This window comes from Equus quagga, chromosome 1, assembly GCF_021613505.1.
Source record: "Equus quagga isolate Etosha38 chromosome 1, UCLA_HA_Equagga_1.0, whole genome shotgun sequence".
Taxonomy (NCBI): domain Eukaryota; kingdom Metazoa; phylum Chordata; class Mammalia; order Perissodactyla; family Equidae; genus Equus; species Equus quagga.
This window is the reverse complement of record NC_060267.1, coordinates 57,670,810-57,681,958: the sequence shown is the minus strand read 5'-3', so window position 1 is coordinate 57,681,958 and position 11,149 is coordinate 57,670,810. Positions and strand designations below refer to the sequence as shown.

At 49.0% G+C, this 11,149-nt stretch overlaps 1 protein-coding gene across 1 annotated transcript; it reads left to right on the top strand.

Annotated features, from left to right (window-relative positions):
- The first annotated feature begins 1,824 nt into the window (after nucleotides 1–1,824).
- LOC124248638 (glyceraldehyde-3-phosphate dehydrogenase) lies at nucleotides 1,825–3,077 on the top strand. Its single transcript, XM_046678983.1, has one exon. The coding sequence runs from the start codon at nucleotides 1,878–1,880 to the stop codon at nucleotides 2,877–2,879; it is 1,002 nt and encodes a 333-aa protein (XP_046534939.1). The 5' UTR covers nucleotides 1,825–1,877; the 3' UTR covers nucleotides 2,880–3,077.
- Nucleotides 3,078–11,149: the final 8,072 nt, after the last annotated feature.

The window sequence follows — 11,149 nt, the reverse complement described above, 5'->3', positions numbered from 1 at the left end:
GTGAACTTAACCACTCAGCCACGGGGCTGACCCCTGACTTACATTTAACAAATGGTGAAAATGGAACTTAGTAGAATGGGCTTCAGTAGCAAGTTGCCATGGTTACTGGGGTCTCCCAGGAGTGTAAGGTCTCTGGCCTGGCCTCAGTGTAATCTCTGATTTGGCAAAACAAACCAGCTACAGTCTTGCCTTCAGGGCTGGTTCAATAGGCTGAATCCTAGCAGAGAACTAGGAACACCAACAGAACCAGAATCTGAGTTATGAAGATCTGGGAAACAGGTTGTAGCCCCCTCAGACCTGAGTAATATTTCTGCCGGGGGTAGAGTAGATGAAGCTGATTTCACTCATTCCTCCTGCAGGACGTCCCAGAGGGTGCCCTGACAGAAAGGTCTTTTGGAAAAAATGTGTCTTAATTGAATTTCAGTATACAAATCAGGCTGCATCTGGGGACTTGCTAGTTATTTAAAGAAAATCTGCAGCAAAGCCTTCTGTTAACAAGATGTCCTTTTATAATTTGAATTCATGCAGTCTATATTTTTTAATTTATTTCTTAGAGTGAGGTTAAATCCTTTTTCCTTCTTTGTCAGATGAATTGTCTGGGCTGGAAAAACCTAAAGGCCAGGGGCCTGGAGAGTCCCTGACATGCCAGGATCTTTGCACAGCATGTCCCCACTGTCTGGCCTGTGGTGGACGCCCCAGCCAGCTGCCTGTTCTCGGGTCCTGAAATTTTGCTTCCGTTGGCACAGCACCCTGGAAGGGCAGGACGGCTTCTAGAAATTCAAAACAAGGGATTGTTGTTGGAGATGTGAATCATCCTTTTTCCCAGCTGGTTAGAAGTTGGGCTTCAACTTCAGGGAAAACCATGGAACATCTTTCTTATTATCTTGAAATGACGTGAAACCTTCAGAAAACTTGCAAGAATACTACAAAGAACTCTGAGATACTCTTTGCCCAGGTTCCCCAATGTGAACATTCTACATTTGCTGTATCATTCTCTATCCATATCCGGATCCAGATCTCTCTTGATGTCTATATCTGTATATCCTATTTTTTCTAACCAGTTGAGACTTAAGTTGCAGACACTATGCCCGTTACTTCTAAATACTCCAGTGTACATTTCCTGAAGACGGTGCCGTTCTCATATGTAACCACCCTAACCATCAAAATCAGGAAGTGAACACTGACAGGATACTACCATCTGGCCCTGGCCCTTCCAAGCAGTTTTTTTCTGGCCCAGAACCCAGTCCAGGATCACGTGTTACATTTGGTTATCAACTCTCTCTTGTCTCTTTCAGTCTGGAACAGTTCCTCAGTCTTTCCTTGTCTTTTGTGACCTTGACATTTTTGAAGAGTACAAGCCAGTCATTTTGCAAAGTGTCCCTCATTTCGGGATTGTCTAACGTTTCCTTGTGAGGAGATTCCAGTCATGCACTTGTGAGAGGAATGCCTCAGAAGTGGTGTCTTATCCTTCCCAGTGCGTTGCATCAGGGGCACGAGGGCCAGGGCCTGCCGGCCGTGGTCTGCACCAGCAAACAACAGCCAGTCATTGAAATTTCAGTCTGTTGCTAAACCAGCGGCAGTCTGAAATTCGTCACTGTGGGAGTTTTCACACCGCAGAAATCAGCAAATGTTAGGAATCACTGCCCTGCCCCCAGCAGTTGTTAAACGTGTCCCAGCACAGCAACACAGGCAACTTGTTTGTCCCATTACGATGCCGTTAACTTTGGTCACTTTGTTAAGGTGGTGTCTACCAGGACTTGCTACTGTAAAGTTTTTCCCTTTGTGACTAATAAATATTTAGTGGGGGCTCTCTGCTCCTCCTCGTTCGACAGACAGCCGCTTCCCTTCCGCACTGCTAGCCGCGTGCCCGCGATGCGATGGTGAAGGTCGGAGTAAACGGATTTGGCCGTATTGGGCGCCTGGTCACCAGGGCTGCTTTTAACTCTGGCAAAGTGGATATTGTCGCCATCAATGACCCCTTCATTGACCTCAACTACATGGTCTACATGTTTCAGTATGATTCCACCCATGGCAAGTTCCATGGCACAGTCAAGGCCGAGCACGGGAAGCTTGTCATCAACGGAAAGCCCATCACCATCTTCCAGGAGCGAGATCCCGCCAACATCAAATGGGGCGATGCTGGTGCTGAATATGTTGTGGAGTCCACTGGTGTCTTCACTACCTTGGAGAAGGCTGGGGCTCACTTGAAGGGTGGAGCCAAAAGGGTCATCATCTCTGCTCCTTCTGCTGATGCCCCAATGTTTGTGATGGGCGTGAACCACGAGAAATATGACAATTCCCTGAAGATTGTCAGCAATGCCTCCTGCACCACCAATTGCTTGGCCCCCCTGGCCAAGGTCATCCATGACCACTTTGGCATCGTGGAGGGACTCATGACCACAGTGCATGCCATCACTGCCACCCAGAAGACCGTGGATGGCCCCTCTGGGAAGCTGTGGCGCGATGGCCGAGGGGCTGCCCAGAACATCATCCCTGCTTCTACTGGTGCTGCCAAGGCTGTGGGCAAGGTCATCCCTGAGCTGAATGGGAAGCTCACTGGCATGGCCTTCCGTGTCCCCACCCCTAACGTGTCAGTCGTGGATCTGACCTGCCGCCTGGAGAAAGCTGCCAAATACGATGAGATCAAGAAGGTGGTGAAGCAGGCATCGGAGGGCCCCCTCAAGGGCATCCTGGGCTACACTGAGGACCAGGTTGTCTCCTGCGATTTTAACAGTGACACCCACTCTTCCACCTTCGATGCTGGGGCTGGCATTGCCCTCAACGACCACTTTGTCAAGCTCATTTCCTGGTATGACAATGAATTTGGCTACAGCAATAGGGTGGTGGACCTTATGGCCCACATGGCCTCCAAGGAGTAAGAGCCCCCTGGACCACCAATCACCCAGCAAAAGAAGGAGAAAGGCCCTCAGCTGCTGGGAATGCTTGCCCCAACTTGACCCCCTAACATATTGAGAGTCTCCTGACCTCCACAGTTTCCATCTCAGACCCCCTGAAGAAGGGGAGGGGCTTGGGGAGCCCTACCTTGTCATGTACCATCAATAAAGTACACTGTACCCCAAAAAAAAAATAAGTAAATAAATAAATATTTAGTGGGGAGACACCATAACTCTATGTAAAAATCTTATTCCTCAGGAAAGCTTTACCCATTTGTTTTTGCCTCCATTAGGGTCATTGTCTGAATCTGCTGTTACTATGATGGTTGCTCTTCCAGTTATCTGTGCTGTGTAACAAATTATCCCAAAACTGAGTGGCTTAGAAAATAATAAATTATTTAGTTTTGTTATTTATCTCTCTCTCACAGTTTCTGTGGGCCAGGGATTTGGGAAGGGCCAGCTGGGCAGTTCTGGGTGGGGTCTCTCATGGGGTTGCAGTCACAGTGGTGGTGGAGCTGGGGCTGCTGGGAGCTGGCCAGGCTTCACCTGTCTCTACACAGTCTCAGAGCTCAGTCACGCGGCCTCCTCCGCGGGCGCCAGTCTGGGAGTCTGCACTTCAGGGCAGCCAAAGGCTTGAGAGTAAGTCTTCAGGGAATAGAGCAGAAGCTCTATTGTTTTTTCTGATATAACCTTGGAAGTCACATGTGTCACTTCTGCCATACTCTATAGGTCATATCTCTCTAGTCTAAACTCTCCTGGTTTCAAGAGGAGGGAACAGAGACCCTACCTTCTGATGGAAGTCTGTCAAAGTCACATTGTAAGAAGGGCATGTACGATTAGAAATATTGTTAAAAAATATTTTGGAAAATACAATCACCAAATGGTGACTTTCTAGTGCCACCATTTCTTCCATATTTATTAGTTGCCATTCTGCTGTAAGGAAGAGCTTCCTCTCATTTGTTTATTTATTTATCAGTATGGCTCACGGATTCTGACTCTATTCGATGGACTATAATCTATTACTATCATTATGTATTTTGATGTCACACCTTCCAGATTTGGCCATGGGAGCCCTGTCATGCTGGCTCCCGTGACTCTTCGATAAATCTCTATAATTTTTTCAGCACTTCCTTACTTTCTGACACAATAAAATGTTCTAAGTTTATTTTATGTTTTCTCTATCTCATGCTGGAGATCAACCATTTCTCCAGAGAACTCTGGTTCTTTTAAGTAGAGAATAATACTTAGAAGCCTTAATCTGGGCATTAGATGTCCCCATTGCTACTGGTGTGTGTGTGTGTGTGTGTATACACACACATAAATATGATTTATATATATATATACCCACACACATAAATACATTTATATATTTAAAAATAGAAATATGTATTTATACATGTAAATTTATATCTATTTTCCACATACTTACATTAAATCTATCATTTTACACATATATATTTATATACATTAAGTCTACTTTCAAATTTATCTATGTATATTAAAAAACCATGAGTTTGCGCCCATACCTCCAATTCCATTCCACACCCTAGCGTTTTTTCCAGCCTCTGCTCTTCCCACCTCTATAACTCTGTTCCCCGCAAGTGAGAAACCTGGATCCCGCTGTCCTCAGCGCATTGTTATCTTTGCTCATTCCTCTTGTGCGCAGTCCATCTTCCTCTCCTACTGCCGCCTCTTTAGCTGGCCCCACAGGTCCCACTGGTCCCAGATACCTCAAACGAAGGGAGGGGAACCAATCAAGAAAAGGGAAGGAGAGGGAAGAGGAAAAGATTTGGAAGAAGAGGAGAAAGCCACGGAGTTTTCAGAGTGTGAAGTGGCCCCTAGACTGGGGACAGGTTTACAGGCGTCACCGAAGCTTCCGTTTCAGGGCTTGCACATGCGTGGGCCTCTTCTAAGAGAAATTGTGTATCAGTGAGTTTAAACGGTCTTTCTTCAAGGGCGCCCTTCAAATATGTGTAAGCCTCAGAAGCCCACAAAGTCTGAGTCAGTTCTTCATCTGGAATGAGGACAACGAGGGGGAGGTACATTGGCTTCAGAAGACCGACTAACACGAGATGAACATTATAAGGTCCTCAGCCTGGAGGGGACCCTGAAAGGCTAAACCGTGTCCCACCTTCTGGGGGAGCTGCCCGCCACTTCCTCAGGAAGAAGTGCCTGTTTGTTTCGAAGTGCACCAGAGTAGGTTTCTGTAGCCCACCTCAGCCAGCAAAGTCCAGAATCCCCAAACGTTCTTTTCCCAAGGCCAGGAATCTGAATGATGATGTGATCCTTGCCCCTCACAAAAACTGACCACTTGAGGATTGGATATAGATAAACGTGTCTATAGGCCCAAATTAAGTTAGCATGCTAGATTATAAACACGTATTATTGTCACATACATAATATATGTATGTTACTTTAAATAGCAGTCATCCTAAAAATAATGTAACCTTCCTTGTCCTTTCTCCTCTGTCCTGGGAAGGGTGTGAATAAAACCCCGGGCCTAGAAGAGCTGCTGGGGTGTTGCGAGCATGGCTGGGGCAGGCAGCAGCTTCAATTGGCTGGGCCCTGAGAAACGCCCAGGCTGACCCAGTGTGAGGCCAGGGCAGAGGTGTGGGTTCATTCTGCCCAGGCTTCTGAGCCGACAGCCTCTTCCTCCTCCACCTGCAGCACGGCCCGGACCCAACCTTCCAAAGGGCTTTTGCCTGTGGACTGTCCAGAGACCACAGTCAGGGGGACAAGGTTTGTCCAGGTCCAGCCAGACCTCTCTGCAGTTGGGGAGGGTGGGAGGACTGGAATTTCTAGATTCACAGAATATCAGAGCTGGGAGAAGCCTAAATATCATCTTATCTAACCTCCTTGTATTTCAGAGAACTTGGTTAAGGCCCAGAGAGGGTAAATAACTTCCAAGGTCACACAGTAGGTGACAGCAGGTTTCTCCAGTCTTAGCTCTGCGCTCACCCTAAAGCGCGGGCTCTCTCCTCTCCTTGTCTGAATTGCCTCTCAGGGGTTCCCCACGAACTCCTGGTGGGCCTAGTTTGGTTCTCTGGCTCCGAGGGTGCGGTTGGGGCAGCCTCAGCCCCTGACCCACCCACGGACAATCCTTGCCCGACCTGGAGCAGCGAGTTCCCTCCAGGGACCCTGGCCCTCCTCTGGCCCTGCCCCAGTCCGGACACGGCCTCCGCTTCCTGTCCCCAGGAGGAGCGGGCTCTTGGAGCGCGGCCCGACAGCGCGTGGGCAGAGAGGGGCTGTCTCCGGGGCAGAGGCCGTCCATCCCCGCGGGCAGAGGCCGGGCGTCCCCGCGGGCAGAGGCCGGGCGTCCCCGCGGGTAGAGGGCGGGCGTCCCCGCGGGCAGAGGGCGTCCCCGCGGGCAGAGGCCGGGCGTCCCCGCGGGCAGAGGGCGTCCCCGCGGGCAGAGGCCGGGCGTCCCCGCGGGCAGAGGCCAGGCGTCTCCGCGGGCAGAGGCCGGGCGTCCCCGCGGGCAGAGGGCGTCCCCGCGGGCAGAGGGCGGCGCGCGCCTGGCCCCTGGCGGCTGCTCGCGGGACCGCGCGGACGCCCTTTTCGCTCTCCGCTTGCTTCCCGCGTCCTCTGCTGTCGCCTCCCGTCACTGCTGGGAGCAGCGCTTACTAATAAAAATTTCTGATTTAAACATGCTTGTGGTGGCAAATTTACTGTAAACGTCAAAAAGTGTCGCGGGAAACAGAAATGCCCACGCCCGCACGCCGTCCGAATTTAGGGCTTGCGGTACAGGACGGGGGAGTGGGACTGTGACAATTTTTACATTTGTGATATTTAAAATAAAAATTTTGAACAGGTGTAGAATCATATTTCAAAAATAAGAAAACACGAAAAGGGACACGTTGGGAAGTCTTAATTCCACCCTTACTTGCCCCCATCCTCTCTCCCATGCCACCCATTTTTTCCCCACCATGTTTATTAGTTTATGCAAAATAAACAGATGCCAATACAAATACTCTGTTTTCCCCTCTCTTATATAAAAGGCAGCACATTACCCACAACCGTTCTGAGCTTTGCTCTTTTTACTTGAGAATATGCCTGGGGATCTTTCCATTTCTGCCTCGAGAGGACTTCCTATTTCTAACTCATAGTGTTTTGTTGTGGGAAGGCGCTATGGTTTAACCAATGAGGCTCCTCTAGTTTGGCACCTGCATTGTCTTCAGATATCTGTTATCATAAACATCGTTAGACCATAATAAGAACCTAACAGTCAATGGATGAATAAGGGGCAGATGACAGGAGCACTGTGGCCCTCTCCTGGGTTTGTAGACAAGTCTCTCCCTGATTCCTCCACAGCTCAGCTCAGGCAAGCCCAGATAAGTGCTAAACAATCCTCTGTCATCAGCAGCGGTCTTGCTTCATAGGCCAAAGGCCTGGTCCAGGCAGGTTAGAACTAAAAATGGAAAGAAGAAAACATATGAACAACATTTTGAAGTAAAAAATAAGGAACTGGTTTTCTTCTCTCTCAGACTTAATCTTCTGTAGTAGATAAGAAAGTCCTGCAGCACCGTCTGCTCTGAAGGGGGCAGAGGGCCGAGGCGTTGGTGCCTTGGTCTGGGAGCTCTGGCCACGGCCTCCCCTGACCGCCTCCTTCCTTGCTGGCCCAGCCATGTCCTGATGCCAGGAGCTGTACCTAGGGCCCCAGACCTCTTTCAGAAAAGCCCTGCCCTGCTTTGCCCCTGGGCAACACGCCACAGGCCACAGGCAGCAGAACAGATGCGTGAAGGAGAGCGCAAGCTGTCCCCCTGGAGGACGGTTGGCAGGGCTGTGGACTGCTCCAGGTTGATCCCACCCTGCTGACTGGAGGGAAGGGGTCCTGTGGCTGGTATGTGGGGAGGTCAGTGTGGAGAGAGAAAAGAGTGCTGGCCCTGAGGCCTGAGCCTCCCTCTTGCTCTGCCACCACTCGTGCCTCAGGTGTATGCATACGCAGGGACCTTATCAGGCCAGCCCTCGCGGCCTCTTAGCTGGAAGGCCTCCTTTTTATTCCTGGAGGCACCCGGGTGGCTGTTTCCTTAGGGACCTGCCTGGTGCCGACATTCCGTTCTCTGCTCTCAGGGAAGCGTTGACACTGTGGGGAGAAGCCCCGGTCTGTGGCAAGGCAATAGGAGCTGGGGGGCTTGGGGGGGCGTCATCCTTTTGAATAAAAATCCAACCTTGAGTGAATCTTGGAAGAGGAAGCTTCTGGTGAGGACAAGCTGGGAGACCACGCAGCCTGGTGTCTGAGACAAGAGGCCTGCTCCTTCTCTTGTGCTCTGCTTCAGGAATAATATGGCAGAGACTGCTATTGTCCCCTGGTATTGGTCACCCCTTTAGCCTTAGAAATAGAGCCCTGATTTTTATTTATTAAAAAAACCTTTTTTAAATTTTTTTTATTTTTTTAAATTTACTATTTTCAGGAAGATTAGCCCTGAGCTAACATCTGCTGCCAATCCTCCTCTTTTTGCTGAGGAAGACTGGCCCTGGGCTAACATCCATGCCCATCTTCCTCTCCTTTATATGTAGTACGCCCGCCACAGCATGGCTTGGCAAGCGGTGACATGTCCGGACCCAGGATCCAAACTGGCCAACCCTGAGCCACCGAGGTGGAACATGCAAACTTAACCACTGCACCACTGGGCTGGCCCCAAGCCCTGATTTTTAGTTGGGCACACCATTGCCTGGAATGAAGACTACAGCTTCCAGCCTTCTTTGCAGCTGTGTGCAGACATGTGACTAAGTTCTGGTCAACGGTATGTGAGTAAAAGTGTGTGTATAAATTCCGGGAAAAGGGACTGACCCTTTTCTCTCCCTTCTGCTTTCTTGGTAGCTGGAATGTGGATATGATGGTTGGAGCTCAGGTAGTCATCTTAAACCATGAGGTTGAAACTATGTGTGGAAGGGACATGTTGAAGAAAACAGATGAAAGGAGCCTGGATTCCTGGCACTATGGATCCCCGTGCCAGTCTTGGACTGACTACCTCCAGATTTTATGTACACAACAGAGAAAGTTTTCTCTTGTTGAAGCTATCGTTCCTTTGGATTTTATGTTTCTCACAGCTAACCCTAATCCTAACTGACACCGACTCCAGTCCCAGGAAGTGGAGGAACCTAGCGTGCGGGGCTCTGGCTTTGTGGGAGCAGAGAAGTCAGTTATCGCCGGCTGGAAACCTGGAGGGGCGACTCAGCAAATATCGACTCAGCCTGTTGTCCGCTTTGCCCTGGAAGGCAGACCATGCCTCATTCAAGGCTGTAGTGTTCCGTGAAAAGGAAAGAAGAATCCAGAAGATTGGCCTCTGCTGGCTCCTTCGGGCTGCTTTCAGCAGAGTGAACTCCAGGTTTGGATAGGCAGTCAGTGAGCAGAGAGGGATGGGAATGAGCACACGGCTGTGCTAAGGAAGATGCTGCTTCAGGAGACCTGCACCTGAGTCAGCGATGTCAGGTTGAACGGGCCAACTGCTTCTGTGTCTCAGATGGGTCCCACCTCAGCAGAGGGAAGACCAGCGCCTCGTCATTCGAGGCAGAGAGCCTCTGGCAGGCACATGCAGAGGACCGAGGGTGCAGCCTATCTGCCCAAGGCCCAGGTTTCCTCGGCCTCACAGAGGCTGCCATAGACCTGAAAGAGAAAGGACTGGCAGAGCTCAAAGGCCAGCAGGTAAAAGACCAGAGTCTTCAGGCGTGAAGAGTAGGCCTGGGCATGCTCTTTGCATGGTGTTACTCTCAGTGGCTGGACTGGAGACATACTAACTTTTTGAGTTAATTATCTTTCCAAAGGAACCATAAGCCATATATATTTGAAAATATAATTACAGTCATGCACCATGTAACTATGTTTCGGTCGATGACGGTCCACACATACAATGGTGGTCCCGTAAGACCAGGACCATGCAGCCTAGGTGTGCGGGAGGCTGTGCCATCTAGGCTTGTGTAAGTGCGCGCTATGACATTCGAACAACCACGGAATTGCCCGATGGGGCATTTCTCAGAATGCGTCCCTGCTGTTCAGTGACGCATGACTGTATACGTATATAATATGTATTTGTGTGTCCCCGATTCTTCCACAAAGGGTAGCATATCATGTATACTATATAGCACCTTGACTTTCATTGTTTTTAACTTCACAATATATACTTGAGGTCAGTCCATAAGCTGCACAGACACCTCACTCCTTCCTTGTTTTGCCTGCACAGTGTTCCACGGTGGGCGTGTCCTATGGCATATTCAACCAATCGCCTATAGTGAATATTGAAGTTGTTTCTATTTTTCTGCAGAGGAAGATTCACCCTGAGCTAACGTTTGTTGCCAATCTTCCTCCTTTTGTGTGTGAGCTGTTGTCACAGCATGGCCACTGATAGAAAAGTGCTGTGGGTCTGCACCCAGGAACTGAACCTGGGCCGCTAAATTTAACCCCTAGGTCACCAGGGCTGGCCCTCTAGTTTTTAAAAAAAATTAGAAGTAACATCACAATAAATAACCTTGTGAATAAATGAACTGGTATTTCTGCCAGTTTATCTTTGGGGTAGTCTCAGAAGTGGCATTGGTGGGTCCAGGAATAAACGCACATGTAGTTTTGTTAGATATTGACAGACCTCCCGCCCAAGTTTGCAGAGCCCCACAGTGGATAGGAACACCTGTTTCCACCTGGTGTTGCCCACAGGGTGTGTTGACAAGCTTCCTGATTTTTGACAATCTGATAAATGAGAAATGGGAGCTCAGCACAATAGGCAATTGTGTTTCTCTGTGGATGGATGAAGTGAACATCTTTTCATAGGTTTGAAAGTCATTTTTACGTCTTCTGCTGTGACTTGCCTGTCTATATTTGCCCATCTTTCTGTAGGGTTTGGCTTTTGGTCTTGTTCCTCTTGCTTTTCAGTATTGTATCTTAGGAATGTTAGATCTTCAGCTGTGACATAAAGTGAAATGATTTTTCCCAGTTTTCATTTGTCCTTTGACTTTGCAGTTAAGTGTTTTGTTTTGTTTGCCACACAAAAGATTTTTAATGTTATGTAATTATTATGTAATGTTATGTAACGTATCAATCCTTTTTGTTTTAATTGCTTCTGAATTTTGACTCATAGTTAGGAAGGTGTCCCTGCTCCCAGGTTATACAGAATTTAACAGATTTCCCTCACACACAAATCAGGGTGATATCAACTGTCAATAAGATACGGTTCTCGAGAGAATAGAAGCGTCTCCACGCTGGGAAGGGCGAGGCTGGAGCGGGAGCCTGAGGAGAGTGCGAGGAGCTCAGCTTCTGCTCAGGG